Here is a 21,631-nt window from a genome sequence, read left to right as displayed (position 1 = left end):
ATGGCCAAACTCTTAAGAAATAAGTGAACCATCTTTCATTAAAATGGTGGATTGTAGCCAGGGAGTGATGGCACAAATGCCTTTAATTCCAGCATTTGGGAGGAAGAGGCAGGCAGATCTGTGAGTTTGAGGACAGAATGGTTTACAGAGAGAGAGTTCCAGGACTCCAGGACAGCCAGGGTTGAAAAAAAAAATTGAAACAACACCAAATCAAAATAACAGCAACAAAATGGTACACTGTTTTTACTAATAATTGTAAAGTAACTTTGGCTTATCTTTCCTGACCCAGAATCACTACAACCCAAATATTCTTTGTTGTTTATGCCGATGCTTACACCTCTGAGCTGAAATTTTGGGTATTACACCAAAATATTACAAATGAATTAGATATCTTTTAGGATATTTAAATGGCACAAACATTTCAAAAAGCATTACATTCAATCAAAATCAGTGAAGTCTTTAAAGGAGTTGGGTTCTGAAACACAGGGTGGAATTGGGGCCAAGCTGGTAGAAATGGTGGCTAACAGACCAGAGTGGATTCTGTATCATAGCAAGAATAAATTTAGGCAAAATCCATCTTATATTTAGGCTCTCTGGAGAATGGAAAAAATATCCAAGGATATTGGAGTTTCTTTCAGGGATCTGAGTACACCATGTCAATCATCCCATTCTACCATCCTTTATGGTCATAAAAGACTCTTCTCCTTGGAAGATGACAGCATCAGCTATTAGGACCCAAGTAACAGATAGCAGATCTTGGAAAGTGTGGTTAGTTGAATTATTTGTAGTCACGAAAGCCTGGACAAAGTATTCTGAAGAGGATATCTAGAAAAACTGCAGTAATATTACATGGTGGATGAAGAAGCCTTTTGTACTTAAATGCTGAAGGGGCTACAGAAGTTACAAAGTGAGGAAGCCAGAGGAACGATATGAAACCCATGGCCCTGTATTATGTGAAATTAAGTGAAGAATTTGTGGAGATAAACTTCTCTATGTATAGGTCTGAATAAATATCGCATAAAGGGGTCATAAGAAACTGGTAAAAACGTTGATTTCTAGCTAGAGAAAGTGATGGATAGGAGAGAAATATAGCGCTCAAATTCACGTTTACATCTTTTCAAAATATGTGCATGGATTTCTTTCAAAATAACTATTAAGGCATTGTGTATATTTATTTTAAATCTGTTCATTTATATGGAAGAGAGAGGAAGAGCAAGGATCTCAGAATTAAACATTTACTTATACATTAGCCTCATCATTACCTAGTTTAATGACCATGGCCATGCTAGTTATCTAAGACTGCATTTCTCCATCATGAAAATGATGATAGAAGTGATTCTTTCTAGCGACACATGTATGAGTGTATATGTGTGCACACACATGTAAATAGTGTAACAATCAGCCTTGTAAGCTTTTATTGTGTTCCTCATGAAATTACAAATCTTGTTTCTTTTCTTTCTTTCTTTTTTTTTTTTTTCCCTAGCTTCATTCTGATATTGACTCTGGTGATGGGAACATTAAATACATTCTCTCAGGTGAAGGAGCCGGAACCATTTTTGTGATTGATGACAAATCAGGGAACATTCATGCCACCAAGACACTGGACCGAGAGGAGAGAGCCCAGTACACACTGATGGCTCAGGCGGTGGATAGGGACACCAACAGGCCATTGGAACCTCCTTCTGAATTCATCGTCAAGGTCCAGGACATCAATGACAACCCTCCGGAGTTTCTGCATGAGACCTATCATGCCAATGTGCCTGAGAGGTCCAATGTGGGTGCGTAAGTGGGGTCACCTGTTCCTCCCCTATTTATTGTCTCTGCAGGTTGACAGGCTAGTGCCTGCCTTCAGTCTCCGACTCTGGAACCAGTGTTTGTGTTAAGTTTTTATTGCACACTGACAAGAATAAAATGCCTCATTGTATTCTTTCCTTGTATTACAAATAGCTTTTCTTCTTAGATAATATATCCTGATTTTGGGTTCTTCTCCATCTCCCCCTTCCAGTTCCTCCCCACATCACCTCCCATTCAGATCTACCCTCTTTCTACCTCTCAAACAAACATACTTCTAAAAAAAGAAAATATAATAAGATAAAACAAAAACTAATGCATCAGACAAAAGAAACAGAGAAGGAAAAGGCCCTAAGAAACAGTGCATGAAATGGATATAGATACAGTGACTCAGATTTCAAGTGTTTATAAAAAAAAATTCAGTTTGTATAGTCAAAAGATACTAACTATGAAGAGTGGAAGGGGAAAGATTGTGACTCAGTTTAGCAAATCCTCTCTCGTAGTGTCAGCTGTGTGATGTGGTATCAGTTAATATCTTCTCTTCCTCTGTAGAATAAGAGTAACAATTTCCAGTCAATATCACTAGGATATTGATGTCCAATAAATAACAGCAATTATAATATTTGTTGCACTGGGCTTTGTGTTGATTGTGTACAGACCCCAGGGTGATTAATTTGGTATGATTAAACTTTGCAAAGCAATAAATACAGTTGGTCATATATAAATGAGAAACTGAAGCACAGACAGTTTAATTTATCCAGGGTCTCTTGTGGTATAAGTTTCCCTAGCTACCATCATCTGATGAGCCCCATATGTTTCCAGACATATTCTTTTGCTCAAAGATGAAATCCTAACCATTTTTTCAAGTAGATGCCTCTTGGGTATCACTTCCACTTGAATTTCTAAAACGTTGTCTTTTGAGTGAGTCTGATCCATTGATCTTGAGTTAATATAAAGACCTTAAGAGATGGGTTGTTCATTTTACAAGTGGGAAAAACAAACAGTGAATATGAGGATTAGCATACTCAAGACAGTCAGCTGTGATTAGAACTCTGAGGGCCTTCTAATCTATGTGTGGAGCCTCCTGTGACAGAAATGCCATTGCCTTCCATGTAAACTAAGGTCTTCTTTTACTGAAGACAAGCCAGGCTGAGTCATCTCCTCCCTCCTTCCCTTCCCTTTTCCTTGGATTGTCCTTTGATTACTCTATCCTCTCATGGTGTGAATTCTAATGAAAATAAAGGGGAGGGGGTTTGAAGAGGCAGGAGTAGCTAGGCATTCAAACTGATAAGCAGGGAGGCTTTTTCTCTTGAGAGGACACTTTGATACCCAGGGGAGGGCTCAGTCTTTCTACTACACTGTATGAAACTGTTGTCCTTGTCATCAGACAGCTATGTGAGCCCCAACTCCTGAGTAGATCATCCTAATTTACCGTTTTTTCAACTATAAAATGAGGATAAAATTTACTGATGAGGGTCAAGTAAACAGGTAAAATAGAAAGACGTGACAGCTGCCTAGCAAAAATTATAGAATTAAATGAAAACATAAAGATTAATCACTTTCTTAGAAATTCCATGAAGTCTTTATCTGTTATAATCTCTATTGTCTATAATAGTCTGTGGCTTGTAGAGAAGATCTCAGAAAAGAGAGTGGGTGTGAAAAACTATTTTGAAGAGAGTATTTGCAGGAGCAAGTATTTGCTTTTGTTTCTCAGGAAGTCACAGAAAAGTCAGTGAAGCAGGGGATAGCTACCTGTAAGCTGAGCAAACAGGTTCTGTTCCCTGCCAGGAGGAACCCTGCCTCTTCTGACAATGTCAGTGGAGGAACTTGGGTTTTATTCTTGCTGGATCTGGATTAGACTTCCGACTCTGACAATAAACAACATGGGAAAGAGAGTAAAAAAGGTGATATTTCTCACACCAAATCCTATATAAAATAGGTGCAAAAATGACCAGCAGAGGAATGCTGGCACTTTACATGGAGTTTGTCTCTAAAGGTGACTGGCACAGATATGCTGGGTAATTGCTTCTTCCCTTCTTTGATCTCTTCTCTCTCTGCTCCGAAGCTCAACTTTGCCATGTCCCAGATACTCACTGAAACAATGGAGATTTTAAAGAAAACAGTGGGACCCCATTCCTTTATTTCCCGATTTCCCTTTCTTCTGACCTAGGAATATATCTTTCAGATCTCATTGAGTGCTCACTGAAGGTTTCTGTGACATAGATACCAGACCCAACAGAGAAGGAAAAAATCTAATTTTCATATCAGTAGGGAACAACATTTTATATAATATTTATAGCCACAAATTAATTAAAATTTAGTATTAGCAGTAATTTTATTATATTCAAAGCAACAAATAAAATTATATGTTTACTGTTACAGATGGGAGAGCATACTTTATCATTTCATGAAAAGCAATTCCTCATTAATTATCATTTATTACCCTCTCTGGAAAGGTTTTTATTTAATTATCTGATAACCTGAACATTTCCATCACATGGTTCTAATAATGGTTGACATGGATGTTCATATTATTATTATTTTAACTATCAAGCCAAGCAGGAAGCACTGTGAACATAGAAAGTTTAGTTTTAAACCATGAGGTTTAAAATGAAAGAAGAGAACTAGAAAAGAAAGAAAGGAATGGAGGGGAGTGTTTTAGACTTGAACTGTATGAAAATGGAATCACATTGGCTAATTGTGGGCCGCTGTTCAGGATTTAATTTTAAATGAAATTCTAGAAACATCAGTGAAATTTGATAAGTTTAATGGGTGTCGTTAATTGCATTTTCCTCCCTTTTTAGGAACATCAGTGATCCAAGTGACAGCATCTGATGCAGATGACCCCACCTATGGAAACAGTGCCAAGTTGGTGTATAGTATCCTTGAAGGACAACCCTACTTCTCAGTGGAGGCCCAAACAGGTATAGTGGATTGCACTGTCATCGTGAGTCAGGACATACTCTGAGAGAGTCTGTGCATATGCTGAACATGTGGCCGAATGGCATAATACCCATTTATTAGTGTGTCATCTCATAGTATTAATTATTTTAAAATTCAACTTATAAATTGGAAATGTCTTGAATTGTGGATTCATATTAAAAGGGCCCGAGACTGTTATGAATTACTGTTAGATTTCCTTAGAAGACCACTGGGTAAACTCAGAAGTGTCAGGAAGTAATGTTCATGTTATATGAAGATTCAGACAATCCTCAGCATCTTCTGCTGTGACCATAGGTTCCCAATGGATGCTATAAAATAAAGAGCAGACCAGTAAAGTGAATTGCTTTGTAACAGAAACTAAAACATTTCACTCTGTTTATACCAAACATGATTATCAACAAGAACAGACACTAAAGCCCTATGAAATTGCTCTTCTACAGCATTATAACAGGGATCTTCTCTGTCCTCATATTATGTTCTGTATTTTGGAAAGAGGTCAGTAATTTGCAATTTTGCATAGTTTCCTAATTCAACACCTTTTTTTTTTTATTTGCTTGCTTACCGCCCATCTACCTATGTATTAATTCATTTTTACCACCTTGCTGCAAACAACAGCTTGTGGAGTTATTGTGTATGTTTTCCTAGAGACCTTTGCCATTAGTTTTTCATTTAAGTGAAGGACAAATGTCTGATTTCACTTAGAGTCTGGAGATGTTAAAAACTAATTATCTTTTATTCAGGGAACCAAGGCTAGTGACCACCAACTGAAACCTATGAAACTATCTAACAGATAAGGAAAATGGGGTCTCTCAAGTTCCAGGTTACTAAAAAGAAACATGTCACACTGGGCCTCAGGGAAACATAACAAAGACCAACGTTTCCTCTTTGTTCTTTGTATTTATATTACAAATATTACCTTATTCATTGAGTGTAAAAACTTCCATATGATCCCAAGAGATGTAACTAATCATATTTCTATGCAAATCATGTTTCAATGTGCAAGGGTCATGAATAATTCAATCATTAATTTATCCTGTTTGTCAGTGACAGGTGGTTGCAGAGTGAACTTTTGCACAAGTTTTACTCACCTTTCTAACTCATCAGTTTACTCATTTAAAATTAATATTAGCATTTTAATGTATTGCATGAGGTTTATGGCTCCTCTGCAAACTTAGTATGAGAGTATAGATGTTTACAATAGTTTCATGTAGAACTAGTGTCTAGCTTTTTGCTAGAAGTCCAGACATATAGTTTCAGTTATGGCTAGACATACAATACAGCAGGCACTTGTCATTTCAGCTTTCAGGATGCTTGAATCTGAGAAGAAAAACATTGTTACTTGCATGAATAGTGAAAAACAAAACCAATTAATACAATGTAAGCGTTTTGTTATTTTCTTGAAAATACAGCTTTGGTGTGACTGCTTTCTATTATAAATGTTATGTTAAAATTACTTATCTTTGGGCAAGCAGACAATATTTTTGTCTACCTTTAGCTCCCCAGGATCTGAAACATTTTTCTTTCTGAAATTTTGTCATAAATGTACTTGTGTGATTTTTTTTTTTTATTGCTTACCTGCCAGGTATCATCAGAACGGCCCTTCCCAATATGGACAGAGAAGCCAAGGAGGAATACCACGTGGTGATCCAGGCCAAGGACATGGGTGGACACATGGGGGGACTCTCAGGGACAACCAAAGTAACAATCACACTGACCGACGTCAATGACAACCCACCAAAGTTTCCACAGAGTAAGAAGTCAGAGTTGGTCTCTGCTCTCTACCTACCACCGCAGCCAGATTCTCATAGTTTCACTCCTTCCTGCCCTACTCAGCTTTCAAGAGGGAGAGTCTAGAGAACCAAGAACCATTTTTATCACTCTTGCAGACGACTAAAACAAGATAACAACTCACTCGTAAACACACAAAAGAAAGTTAAATTGTATTAGAGATAATGAGAAGTAAAAGAGACATTGAAAGCTGTATAACTCTAAAGACAGAAAAATCTGTGTTTTGAGTTATTTTATGCTCTAGGTATTAGTCATAAAAGGCAGGAACCGGTTTAACCTTTTACTGTTTCAGTGTTCTTCATTACTATCCTGGATGTTAACCAAACATCAATCTGCTATTTATTGTTCCATAACAAACTGACTTAAATCTTGATGATTCAAAGTAACAATCATTTATTTGTGTTTTGACTTTTCAATTTGTGCAGACCTTAGGAAAAATAGCTGCTCTATTTCCACTCCAGCATCAGCTGGGTAAAGCTCTGCTATGGCAGAAAAAAAAATTACTTCTAAGATTACTTACAAATTGGCATGTTGCAATTGACTTGTGCTTCCTCTCCACATGGGCCTTTCTGTGGCTGAGTCCTGATCATGAAATTCCACCACCCACAGGAACCAACTGTTGTGTTGCGTTTTCCGAACTGGGTTCAGAAGTCAGACGGCTTCTTTCACTGTAGCCATAAGGCTCCTAAAATGTAAGTGAAGTTTATCCAGACGTCACCTTTCTATGCAAGGACCATAAAATAATGTTGAAGAGTCCTGGATGAAAGGTATTCTAGTATACTTCCAGAAGATGACGTCTTAGCATCTAATTTAAATATAATTCTTTTGTTTGTATTAATTCAGCTAGTGCTAATTCTTTTATCATCTGACAAACTGTTTCATCTGAAAAGGTGGCCATGATTGTTCAGCCATTGTTATTTTGATTGTTGTACAAATTTTATAAAATTATTGAGGAAATATAAAGGAACTAAAGAAGTAGCTTGGCAGTTAAGAGTATATACTCCATGGCTCCCAACATCCTGGAACTCAGCTGCAGGCGTTATCTGTCACCTTCTTCTGTCCTAAACTGCACCTGCACATAGCCACATAGACACAGACATGCACACACCTGAAAATAAGATAAAGTTTTAAAATTTTTATTTTTCTAATCTTAAATTATGTGTTTATGAGCAGTTATGTGTACCAATTTGCAGGGGGCCACAGAGACCAGAGATGTCAGGTTTTCCTGGAGCTGAAGTTGTGTGTGTGTGTAAACTGCCTATCTCAGGTGCTAGGAACCAAACTCTGGACTTCAGGAAGAGAGACCTAAGCTCTTCACCATGAGCCATCTCTACAGCACCAAATAAAACAGCTCTTTACGAAAAATGGTATTGAAAGATTAAAATTAGTGATAGCCACTAGCTACACCATCATTTAATTACTGGCCATTATAAATATCTAACTAGGGCTTATATTTGACAAATAAAGTTGGCTTTTAAGAAAATTTCAATGAGTGGTCTAAGATTACACAAAGCCACGCTTTAACACAAACACTTGTGTGCGCAAAGGTGAACACAAAGTTATAACATGATCATAATGACTCTGAAGTTTCTAGTAATGGGAAAACAGCCAAAGTGACAGATTCCTCATTAGAGCCTCTTCCTGAAAAGACTTGAGATCTAGTACAAACATCAGGTAGCTCACAACCACTTGTAGCTCCAGCTTCAGAGAATCTGACACTCTGGTCTCTATAGTCACTTCTGCACACATGATGTACACTCAGAGAGATACATGCACCTAAACATGAGCAACATTAAGAAATAAAGCAACCAAAAGGAATGCCATTAAATATGGCAATTAAGATTCACCATGTTTATTTAAAGCAATCCAAGGTAACGATCATCTTACATTTGTTGTTCCTGGTGCTGTGACACGTTTTCCACACACATTTACACACTTGTCTTGCCCAGTTCCTTCAGTGGAGTGCAGACTTCTAAGAAAGTCTTCTGTCCTACATTATTCCAGGTGTTTTTCTCATCCACACATACTGATACTCAAAACAATTATATGCGTCCACTCACATACATCTTCATAGAAAAAAAACATATCTCTCACATTTTTATATGCACACTCAGTCATATTCAGCATAGTGACATACATCACTGCAAACCCACCTGTGTAATTTAAACACTTCTTCATACAAGCACACGCATGCACACACATTACACGTTATCCTTACCACACAATTTACTTAGGCTATAACATCATAGTATATATAGATATGTTCAATTTTATCATTCCTATATTTCTCTTAAGAATCATAACACTCTTCTTATTTCTGAGTTTCAGTATGTGTGGCTTCCTTGAAACACCTGTTAAATATAAATATGTGTGTGGCGCCACTTGCATTTCTGATTAATATAAGTGAAAGTATGAAGAGAGTAGACTTTCTAAAATCTTCCAGAGAATTCCATGCTTGCCCTAGTAGAAGGATGCTGAGTAAGATGAGAGACAAATATAGTGCTAAGTACAGAGATATTCTTGAATGATAAGATTTGTATTTGTCTCTAAAATAAATATGACCTGCTGAAAGGTTTCAAATAGAGGTGTAATATTGCATTTTTGTTTTTGTTCCTCCCTGTGCAATTAGCAGTAGTACAGGAAAGCCTTGAAATTAGTTTGTGGGATGCCCTGAAATACCACAGTGGAGACTCTGATGTTTCAGTATGTGGAGTCTTGCATAGTTTTCCAACACTGCTTTCCTCCTCTTATAGAGCAGGTGACCCCATCATCTCATCTAGGACCCTGATATTGTTTTATCATCCTGTAAGAAACACATTCTTCCAGCAAGCAGGCCATCTGGGATCCTCTTCCTCTCTCTCCACTTCTCTTCTGTGTTCTACCAATAGAAAGTTCAATTTTAAGCCCTTTGGGAAATTTACTGGGATTCGATGAAATCTGAAATCTTTCAGCTGCCAAATAAAAAGGAAAATAAAAGTAGATGTCTTCTCTTCTTCCTCTTTCAGGCGTGTACCAGATGTCTGTTTCAGAAGCAGCTGTCCCAGGGGAGGAAGTAGGAAGAGTGAAGGCTAAAGACCCAGACATTGGAGAAAATGGCTTAGTCACATACAATATCGTTGATGGAGATGGCATGGAACTGTTTGAAATCACAACAGACTATGAAACACAAGAGGGTGTGGTGAAGCTGAAAAAGGTAGGTTAGAGGAATTGGACATGTCAGTCAGGTGATCTGTGTTAACCAGGCAACCTGAAGAAGATAGGGGAAGGATGGCTAAGAAATGCATCCATGAAAGACTGAGGGATGACTATCAATTTGTGACCAAAGCCTGAAGTCTGGGAAGACAATAGTCTTTTTTCATACTGATACTGTAGAAGGTTCTGGCCAAAGAACAGATTATACCTATCTGAAGTTGCTGGCTAGCTCTCCTGTGTTTTGACAAGATTATCAGGTCAGCGAAATGACAACTTGATAAATCTGGGATTCAGAAAAGCAATGCTACTTTTCTTGAGGTCAGCCAGATTAAGTCAGCTAGTACAGAATGCACAGTGGTCTTATTTCAAAAATACCTAGTTCACTACCCTGTGGGATGTTCCATGAAAATTTAACTAATATTCCTTTTACTTTCCCTTCAAATCTGAACTTGAAGTACCAATAATGAATCTTCCTCCTCATTCATTTGAACTATCATCAGAAACAAAACATATTCCTGTATGAATTTATTATACACAAGAGCTAATTGTTTTCTTTTTCCTTTTTTTTATGAATCAATCTCATATTTACTCAGTACTGACATGTGGGCAGAAGTAGTCTGCCTCTCATTAATTTTTGACATGAGAAAATCATATGAAATAAAATAATTGTTCCAATTATCAATAATTCCTTTACTTAATTTTGAAATTGAGACTCATACAGACTTGGTGGCAATTACATAGACATATGTGGAATTCAAATAGAGACAGTATAGGAGGAGCAAGGCCTCTCTTAAGACATTTTTGAAGCAACTGAGCTAGAAAGCCAGATAAGAGTGCCTTTAAAGTGAAGAAACAATTACAGTACATTCTAAAGCAGTTCCCTTCTGATTTACCACTTGAGAAATCAACACCTCTCCATCATCACGGAGTATGGAGCATTAAATGTGAATTGGTTGAGGGGATTACCTTGGTTTTAATCAAGCATTCATTTTCTACTTGCTATTATAGTATGAATATTAAGCTTCTTGGTATGATAGACAAGATTGGATTGTAACACTGAGAAAAAGTTAAATGGAATAACCAATAAAGGATCTAGTAGCTGGAGAAGGAAAGAAGGTGGCCCTGGGAGATTATTTTCTGCAGGGGGAGGATGGGTGGTTGACCGTTCACTATGATGCAGAGGATTTTTTTTGGGGGGGGTGAAACAGTTAGGGGACATAAAACTAAGAAAAGGTGGGTGACCATCGTGAGAAAACAATGAAATCACAGAGGGAAATTGAGGTAAAAGTCTCTCCTCCTGACTACTAGTTTCATGACTAAAAATGTCTAATTATCAGCCACAAGAGGGTAGAGAGCTTTTGAAAAGTCGTTTTGTGTACTGAGTGTAGCCGTCAGACTTCTTCATTAATTAATATTACTATCCCTCCTGCACAACACTGACACGTGAATGTTGCCATCAGCGGTTCCTGCCTCCTGTCCGTTGGTGCTCAAGTAATTGGACAGTTGGTTATGCAAAGGTTGTCACCTCTTTCCAGCGTTTTCAGGGGCAAACACATACTGTTCTCCAAAATCCTGAAACATTTAAATCATACCCATGAAAAACTCATACATGGCAAATGAGCTTGCTGCATATGATTAATTCGTGCACGTTCCCTCAATTCACTGTTTATTACAGGGAGCAGGATAAGCTTTTACAAAGCACTGACATTTAAATTTAAAACAATGTAGGCTGTTATTTAATTTGGAAAAGAAGATTTGCCTTAACTCATACCACAAAGTTCCAAATGCCCAACAGGAAAAAGCAATTAAATGTGAAATTAGTAGACTAAAAATGTGGGTTCTTTTGGAAGACATTATAGGCAATTTAATAGCATAAAGACATGTGGAAAGCTCACATAGAAATCTTTCTGTATTTTAAAGATTTTCTTTAATCTGACATTTTCATTCACTTCTTGATTCACTTGTTTATTTTCTACTGAGTTAATTAGCTCTAATTATTCGTCAGGCAGGCTTTGGTAAAAGCCGGGAAATCTAAAATGTAAGAGCTAGAGTGCTAGTCACAGGGATTCACAAATTAACAGGAGAATTGAGTAAAAAGGTGGTTATGATTGGAGGAGTTTTCTCAGCCTTGACAGTACTGATGTATCAGGCTTCAGAAATCTTGGTTGTAGATGAATGTTCCATACAATGTAAGACATTTTATATTACCTGGGCCTCCTTCATGTATAGGTTAGTAGACATACACTTTCTCTCACTCTGCTCTTATAATAATGGTTAAAAATATTGCTCTAATTTTTATCAAATACCTCTGGAGAGACTGGGAGTTGAAAACTCGATGATGGTAAAATGTGTGAGAGCATCCCATCCCTATGGGCCAGAAATGGCTTCCAAGATAAGTGTATCCTGAGCCGATTCCTGACAGTGGAACAGCACTTTCCCAGACTAGAAAAGAAGGCAGAAACTGAGCTTGGGATAGAGTTGTTAAGGGAGAACTGGGAATAATGAAGAGACTGCAAATCATTCACTCCTTACAATGGGAACACACAGTAGGACCAGTTGAAAAACCGTTGTTGGGATCAAGAGAGAGAGACATTTCAAAATCAGAAGACATAAGACTAAAGTAGAGGAAGATGCCAGGGACCTTGAGGATTTAGAGAGCTGCCTCCAATCATGTTTAGAAGGAAAAGAATGTATTTTGAGAAAATTCTTATCCTCCCACTGGCCTTGCTGCCAGTATGGTCAAACTGGCTGATACACTAAACAACATAGGACAGTCGTTCTTAGGTAGCTGGCAGACTTGATAGAATCATTCTTTAAAATACTTACAAAAATGTTTACAGATAGATCTCTGAGCCACGTTCAGAGTTTCATGGCAAAGAAGAAAAAAGAAAACTGTGTTCTGAGTTTATGACCATTCTCTGCGTAGTTATGTGCACAATGTAAAATACAGATTAGCCTCTAGGTGGCTTGGCCTCTGTCAGGAAGAAAACTCCAATCATCTGTGATTATAGTACCCTTGGCCAGGTGGAAATCTCTTCCATTGGAAACAAATGCCTGCACAGCTTTTAAGAGGTTCATTTTAAACCAAAATAACCTTGCTAGGTAGTGTGAGAACAGCAATAGAGGACATTTAAAGCATTCCTTGTTTTAATCAAACAGTGCTATTTCTATTTTACTTCGTTTCATTTGGTCTGTGGATTTGTGGATATGTAACATTTTGCTTGCTTTTTGCTTGCTTCCAGTCATAGGGTGAGTTGATTTGTTAACTTAATGTCACATCATAAACACTTTACATGCTGTTATATAACACACATAATCATTTTTAATGACTACATTACATTCCATCCTATCGATGGACCATGATTTCCTTAATAAAATCTCACAGTTGGATTTGCTGTTCTATGTGTATATTTCCCCAGATTAGATATAACCTTCTATTATATCTACCAAATATTATGCATTTTCAATATTGTTTGTTTGCATTTTATGTTGAATGAATCCCTCCGGGAGAATTTTCAGAGGTGAGGATTAGTAAACTGGGGTGGGCATTAAGGTTTTTATGGCTCATGCAGTGTGTTGCCTCATTTGGTTTTATTTCAACTATTCATAACATGGGGATAAATGTCCACATGGGGAACTACCTCAAATTCTGTTTGGAAGGAGAAAGGAAATTTATTGTAAATAAATGCTTAATCGTTATCCGGGAATCAGCCCTCTTGCATATTCAGTAGAATGATTGATGCCTACGACGACATGATGAAGTCCTTCCTGGCTGTAGGGTGACAAAGATCAATGAGGATCAGTAGATTCTTTGCAGATGCTTCCCCATTAGCAGTGAAGGGAACTGAGACCACCCACAGCTCTTAGGGGCTATGAAGCAGGACTTTTCAAGACAACGAGACTGGGCACACTTCCAGAGTACTTACTAGGGTCTTACCATTGTGGGGAAAGATGTTCCATATAAACTGCTACAAATACCTGGGGATCATAGCATGGAGTGATCTGAATAAAGCCATCCAGTCAGGACGTAGAATGACCATGCAATTCTACACAAACCAGGTTTTCTAGTGGTAACACCTATCTGGGTTGTTAGGCATACACCTTCATCAAGTTCAGAAGGTTTTGCTCTAGGAATATCAGCCTTTTCTGATTACAAATCACACAGTCTCAGAATTATCACATTCCAATTCTTGATTCAGTCTAGGCATTGCAGAGATTTCTGAGAAACTGCATCAGCCTTGTATTGCTAGTCTAGAAATATCATTCATTTCTGTTTCTCAGCAATATATCCAAAAATCCAGGGGTTTTTGGGATCCACCTGGGAAGGTAAAATGATGGAGAATTATATGGTGGTTTAGGCAGTAGGGAAAAAAAAGAGTGTGCTTTGATTACAGGGAGATGAAGATGGGAGGTAACAGAGTCAAGGACACTGAATATGTTTAAACTTTCTGAAATGATGATGGTCTTGGGTCTGGAGCAATGCAGAACTAGGTCAGTCCGAAGCCTGTGATTGTAAATACATTCAAAATAAGTATTTGCTAGGCAAATGACAACTGCACGGACGAGGGCTGCCAGCCTTAAAAGATCAAGCTTATTCCAAATATTTGTTACTTCTGCTTCACTGGAATATTGCTTTGAAAGTTGTTTTTCAGGTGTTGGGGCTCAATACAATTATCCTCTTCACCCTTTGCTAACTCTCTGTATTGCTTATTCAGAAGTAGAGAGTACTTATCATCAACCTTCCTGTGACTGTGGTCATTCAAATGACACCTCTGTGTTCTTTTTCCTACTTGTACAAAAGTATGTTCTACTTATACTTGTTATTCTATAAATGGACCAGTTTTTAATATATGTGTTCTGAGCATAAGGAAGGATTGTCTTCACTGTCCACTACTTTCCCCTAAAAGAAAGTAATCGAATAATGAACTCACTCAAAGTTATGGCATTCCATTTCAGAGAGAAAGCTGTGAATATCTATCAAAAGAACTGGGAAGCACAGAAATACGTTAAAGTATTAGCATTATTCTGAAATGTCCAGGATTCATAATTTTGGAAAAGCAAAACTATGTTAATAAGTAGGACAGGAGAGATTTTTCAGTAGTTAGAATACTTAACGCATAAATAGTACACACGCACACAAGCTTTCAGATACCCTGAACTCATAAAACAAAACAAAACAAAACAAAAAACCCAAAACACAAACATGGGTTAGTGAAGCAGTCTGCCTGCGATTATACTGCTATGAAGCAAGAGACAGGGCATCCGTGGGCAAACTGGCTAGCTAGACTAGTGGTAAGGTATAAGTGAATTGAGAGGCCTTGTGTACATGTCCACATATCAGATGGAGAAAGACTGAGAAAGACTGTCCATGTTAGTCTGAAAGATATGTACATAGATTATACAAATAAAAATGGTGAGGTGGGAGAGAGTAAATTAACATTATTTAACAGCTCCGCCTACCAAAACATTTCCATAAACTATGATAAATGATCCTGTGGCTGTGCTGGTAAAGTCATTGTCTTTGGGAAACACACCCTAATAAAAACTATACAAAACAAACTTAGTCCTCATGTCAATAGATGAGCTAGGCTATCTGGATTGGGGACCTCCCTATTCTAAGGAAGAAGGGAGAGGGCATGCAGAAGGGAGTTTGGGACTGACAGGAGAGGAGGGTGGACCTATGATCAAGATGCAAATTGAATTCATTAATAATAAAAAGAAAGAAAGTGTAATGACCTTAGGCCATTGTGTGTTCATGTAGCAGGTAGTATGGAGCAGTTGCTAAATAAAACACCCCTTTGTCGTTGGGCTAGGAAATAATGGTTTCTTTTAGTGCCAGATCTGTAGCACTTCACCGAGTGAGCAGCGAATGGATGTTAACTTCCTTCTTGATCTCTGTAGAGAGTTCACAACTGGCTTTATGTGGAGAGGTGCTTCTGTGTTTGCTATGCTCCCATGGCATGTACAACCTCATATTTCAACAACTGATTGTTCTGATTTTCTGACTACATGGCTTATTGAACTGGCATAGATTTTTCTCTCTTTGAGGAACTGTTTGCTTTGCTCAGTGAACCAATCAGGTCTTTATCTTCCATTATTCTTTCAAGGAACTGGTTGTCAATCTTCTTTTCATTCTTACCAGCCTGTAGATTTTGAAACCAAAAGAGCATATAACTTGAAGGTAGAGGCTGCCAATGTACACATTGACCCGAAATTCATCAGCAATGGACCTTTCAAGGACACTGTGACTGTCAAGATTGCAGTAGAAGATGCTGATGAGCCTCCTATGTTCTTGGCCCCAAGTTATATACACGAAGTTCAAGAAAATGCAGCTGCTGGCACTGTGGTTGGGAGAGTACATGCCAAAGACCCGGATGCAGCCAACAGCCCAATAAGGTACATATGGATTTGCCTTAATAACTCACATGGGAAACTTTAGAGATAGGAAATTTGGAAAAAGCCTTTACAGGAACCAAAGCCTTCCCTTTCAAAATGTATCCAGCTTCAATATATTTCAGGCAAAATTAAGATTTATTTACAAGGTACAAGTTCATTTCATTTATGCTACTAACATTTTTGGCTAGGCTTCAAGCTAATTTAATTCTCTCTGAAACATATTCCGAATGCGTACAAGGTGATATAACCATTCACCAGGTGGTCTATCTGCCTTATGGTACTGGGATACAGTATAAATAATTATTATGAAATAATTACAGTAATTATTTCATATTTAATATCTCTTTAAGCACCAGTGACTTTAGTAGTTATGTGAGACATATACTTCAATTTACCTTCTCAACTTTGTTCTTATATGAACTGTGATCTCATACATTGATAAAAGAAAATGGGTTTAATCAAAATAAAATGAAGAGAATGACTTAGTTTGTGATGTTACATGTCTTAGGAAAGCTCTTTCTATCCCCTGCTGAGGACTTTGCAAAATTAATACAGTGCACATCACATGATTTTATTTGTTATTCAGAAAAGATACGCTGACTCTTGCTTCTCCTTCCCACCATTGACCAGAGTGACTGAGTCATGAGGCTGTTGGTCAAGAGGGCAGAGTAATGATAATGAGCCTGAGAGGGGATTTGAACTACAGATGTAAAATAGTTATAGGGTGCAGATTTGAAGTTGTATAAAGTCCATTTTCATAGAGTGGGTTATCTTTTGTCCTCTCTATGACCACTTCTGTACTTTCTATGTTCCATCTGCCTCCTCAGGATCTTTCTGATACAGATTTCCAGCCATCATACTGATATCAACTATTGAGCCAAATGACTGTTAAAAAATGCATGTTCAAACATTACACCCTTGGACAGCAGCAAAACTCAGTGACTAAATTATCTCTCATTAATTCCCTTGGCAAAACAATCTAGTTTCTTATTCAAAAATCTTCAATCTCCCATTCTTTGAATTGACTTTTAATTCCCACTCTTTATATGTTGTCTCGTAGTCATCTTTTCAAAGCATACAGGTATTTAGTTTTACTCAAGTAAGCTAATGCTACATGTCCTAACAGAACTGGGAGCTTCCAAATATTATCTTTTGGAGAATCAATAATATTGTACATTACACCTGAAATTTATTTTGTTTGACAAATAATTTTTCACTGTATGTATACCCAGTATATCGTATATCTGTCATTTAGATGGACATTCACTTTCTTTTATCTGTTGGATTTTACAGATACAGCTTTTGTTTACACTGGTCCACAAATATTTTCATGCATGTATTGTCTTTCTCTTGGCTATGTAACTAGAAGTAGAATTGCTTAAAAATATAGCAACACACACAAAAAAAATATAGCAACACTGGGCTTAAATTTTCCACCAGCCACCAAGTTTTTTCACAATGGTTGTACCATTTTCCAATACTGTCATACATGTAGCTTATATCTTTTTTTTAAGGTACCCAAATAAATTGCAAAGCATATGTCATGTTTGTTTCATTGACAGATACTGATAGGAAGTATCCATATTAAGATACACATAGTAGCAGTCTGTGTCTTCTAGAGAAAAAATAATAGCCTTTAAATTCTTTCCCCATTATGTAATTATATTAACTACTTTTCTTATTGAATTATAAAAGTTCATTATATATTCTGGCTGCCACAGAGCCTTATTTGATTTGCAAATATTTTCTCTAATTCTGTGAGCTGCGTCTAAATTTTCCTGATATTTTAGAGGCAAAAATATTTTCAATTATGACTAAGGATACACTTCTCTTCCTTGGTTACTTGTCAGATATTAAAAAATATGGCTGATTATAGATAAACTGAAAAAATATATATGCCTGTATTTCCTTTGAAGAAATTTTTATAGTTTTTGATTTTTTCCTTTAGATCTTTGATTTATTTCAAATTGATGACTGTGCTGTGGTTGAGAAACTCATCACATTACGTTTCCACATAACTAGGATGTGGATAGCAACATTCTGAACTCTCAATTGTAGTCCCTTTTTATGTGTCTACCTATATATCAGTGTCACAGAGTTTTTATTACTGTAACTGTATAAGAAGTTTTGAAGTGAGCACCTCTGAATCCTTCACTGTTTTTGTATATTATGTTGTATAGGAAAGTAATAGCAAACAATATTTTCCCTTGTCCATAGACCCTTCCATGCAGACACCCTGCATCCTGTACAGTCTAAAGTGTTGGCTAGTTAGCCCTTGCCATTGGATATTTGCTGAACTGTGTTCTAGGTAATCACTGAATTCTTCCACTGAGTGTGGCTCATGTCCATAGTAGGTACCTGATTTCTGAATGAATAAATTAATGGCACTGGCTTGCCTTAGAAACTCAGACTCTTAGGTCTGGAACTGATGACATTTCTTTTTGTTATTTATTTAACAAACCTGTATTGAGCACATGGTAGTAATCTCCAGGATATCCATATAATCACAAAAAGACGTGACTCGAGATTGCTACAGTAAAAATATGCAAATGGGAAACAAGCACTGAGTGAAATAAGCACTGAGTGTAATAAGCACTGAGGGAGATAGCTCAGTTTCTCCTAGCGTTAAAAGCATAAGGACCTGGATTTTATTCCCAAGGTCCACATATGTTGTAAAGCCATACATTGGCTGGGTAGATTTCTCAGCGAGTGATAGTGATTCATTCTCCACCATGAAGGCCAACACTCCAACCCTCAGAACCAATACAAAATGTCAGCAATGGCTCTGTACATCTGCAACCACAGTAGGGGTTAGGGTAAAGACAAGCTGAACTCTGGAACTCGCTGGTTTCCGGCCTCGCTCCAAGTTCAGTGAGAAATGCTGCCTCGAAGGAATATAGTGGAGAGAAATAAACCAGGACGTCTAATGTTATCTTCTGGCCTTTACACTGCACATGCCACACAGGCATACACACTACACACACTCAAAAACATACAGAAACACTCAAAATTTAAAAAAAAAATCAAACGCAATCAAAACAAAACATACACACATATATTCAGGTACATGTGCACATACACAGACACCCATACACACAACATGTTAGTTTGGCAGAGTATGTTTATAATCCCGGCACTAGCGAGGCAGAGATAGGAAAAAAAAAAAAAAAGCCCTAGAGTTCACTGCCAAGACAGCCGAGCCTGCTTGGTGAACTCCAACCAAGGAAAAATTCTTGTCTCCAAAACTAGGATGGGCAGCCTTTAAGAAATAACCCCCAAAGTTGTTCTCTGGCCCCATCATGCAGGTACACACATATGGACAAGCACATACATAAACTCACACGCCTGCACATGTACGTTCTTAAGATGGTTAGTATTAAAAATGTAAATGAAAATTACAGTTTAACTCTTCTCTAGTCACAGTTAAAACGACCATTCTCAGCCAGGAAAACAAAAGCAAGAAAGAAAAATGCTAGGAAGAAAATGAAGAAAGAGAAAGACTCTTTCACTGTCGATTAGAATGTAGATTCTTCCTATACCCAATTATATAAAATTGTGCTGGGAACTCAGGAATCAACAGTAGGACTACCATATGGTCTAGCTCTATTACTAGAGTGTATCCATCCAAAAGAAATGGAATCTGTAAGTTGAAGGGACATCTGTACCTCCATGTTTATTGCAGCACTGTTCACAGTAGCCAAGATACAAAGCAACCTAAATGCACATCCACAGATAAGAAAATGTGATGAATACTCACAGCAAAAAGCTGTTGAGCAATAAAGGAAACCATGACATTCTGTCATTTTTATTTTCAGGAATAAAGAAGAACCAGGGGAATTGTCCCTTCCGTGAAATAAGACAGGGGAAAACCCAACTAACCAACCAAAGCAAAACAAACAAACAAAGAATATTACATGATCTCATTCATATGAATTCTCAAACAAATTCTGTGTAATGATTAGAAACACTGCTGAGATTAGAAAGGCCGGGAACATGAGGAGTGCTCGCTCAATACACTCAACATTGCAATTAGATAGAAAAATAATCTCCAGGGTATTGGTACATGGAAATGTGACTGTGACTAACAATAATAATCTGAAACTTTCATCATGTATCTTAAAAAAGTGTTTGAATGTTTCCAGTGGAAGAAATGATAAGCTTAAGATAATGAAATGGTAACGATTTTGATTTGAAAATTGTACAACATAAGCATTTACTGAAGCACCATCAAAACTATACATATCTACAAGTCCTACATAAGAATAAAAACAATTTTCTACCATGCTGCAGCAACAGAAAAAAAAATAAAACCAAAAGAATGCAAATAGAAAGAATTTGCATCAGACCATGGAATATACGTACTTTGTGAAATAAAATGCGCATTCAAGGTGCAACTCAATTGGCTTACGGTTTGCATACCTGAGGCTCTGGGTTTGATCCCAGGCAGAGCAAAAGTGGAGTAAAGAGGTGTGGACCTGTAATGCCAGTGCTCTAGAGGTGGCAGCTGAAGGACCAGATGTCCAAGGTCATCCTTGGCTACCTGCTTACTTTGAGCCCGTTCTGGACCACATGAGATTCCTTTGCCCTGTATCCAGTTTTTTTCAAATGGAAGGACAGAAGAGTTATGTATTACATTTTAGAATATAATCCTTATTGCTGAGAGATGTCATTTTCAAGGTTTTTTTCCCCCCTTAGAATCAAAACAATATATTTAAGGCAGTTTTTTTTTTTTTTTTTTTTTTTTTTTTTTTCTGAATCCTCATATAACACTTTGAACCTGAGGCTGCTTCAGGAGTCAGTTGATGGAGTGCTAAGATCAGAAGGATAATCTGATCTGCTTATGCTCACCTGACCAGTTGAAGACTGGATTCTAATCCAGATCTATTTTTGCTTCAGTCTTCTGTTTTAGCTATAGGCTGTCGGTAGCAAAAACATTTCCCCAGAAACATTTGACTATCCTGTTCTTTTGGTAAAAGAAGTTCCTTATATTAAGGCAGGAGACCCTTGCTGCGCCTTCCAACTACTTCAATATGCTCATAGTTATGCATTAATTCAATTTAAGTTTGATCTAGAATATCAAGATGTGTTGGTGACTTTTTAGAAGAACACAAACATAAAGGCACATAGAACAACTACTTATTTCCCTCACAGTCCACTGTTTCTAGAGATCCCCATCTGCAATCCATTTATTTGGGTCATGATTTCAGTGCTTGCTGTTCTGTGCATAAAGGGCAACTTCCAAGTATGTAATTACCCACAGATTCTCAATAACCAAGTAGAGCCAAGTTCTGCCCTCCGCACTTGGGTTTCTGTTCTTAGAATGGTCAGAGAAATCGCAGGTGGGCACGCAAAGTTTATACTGAATGGACTTTTTCTTGCCACCAAATGTCCAGATTATCCTCTCTAATCCTTAGAGGTATTGTGAATTTGGCATGAAGTTAAGACTTTATGCTACCTTTTAAAGATTTAAAAATTGTGTGTGTGTGTGTGTGTGTGTGTGTGTGTGTGTGTGTGTGTGTGT

The 21,631-nt window shown here is 37.4% G+C and overlaps 1 protein-coding gene across 3 annotated transcripts in view; it reads left to right on the top strand.

The window, feature by feature from the left end:
• Cdh11 (cadherin 11) overlaps positions 1-21,631 on the top strand; it is a 160,981-nt gene that overhangs the window by 113,716 nt on the left and 25,634 nt on the right. For all 3 annotated transcript variants that reach the window (XM_055621406.1, XM_055621407.1, XM_055621408.1), the window contains 5 exons: positions 1,484-1,778; positions 4,596-4,715; positions 6,317-6,484; positions 9,528-9,715; positions 15,857-16,110. In XM_055621406.1, coding sequence (XP_055477381.1) covers positions 1,484-1,778; positions 4,596-4,715; positions 6,317-6,484; positions 9,528-9,715; positions 15,857-16,110 — 1,025 coding nt within the window. The remainder of the gene's footprint in view (positions 1-1,483; positions 1,779-4,595; positions 4,716-6,316; positions 6,485-9,527; positions 9,716-15,856; positions 16,111-21,631) is intronic.

This window comes from Psammomys obesus, unplaced genomic scaffold (assembly GCF_907164565.1).
Source record: "Psammomys obesus unplaced genomic scaffold, mPsaObe1.curated_primary_1811, whole genome shotgun sequence".
NCBI classification, from domain to species: domain Eukaryota; kingdom Metazoa; phylum Chordata; class Mammalia; order Rodentia; family Muridae; genus Psammomys; species Psammomys obesus.
This window is presented reverse-complemented; position numbering and strand designations above follow the sequence as displayed.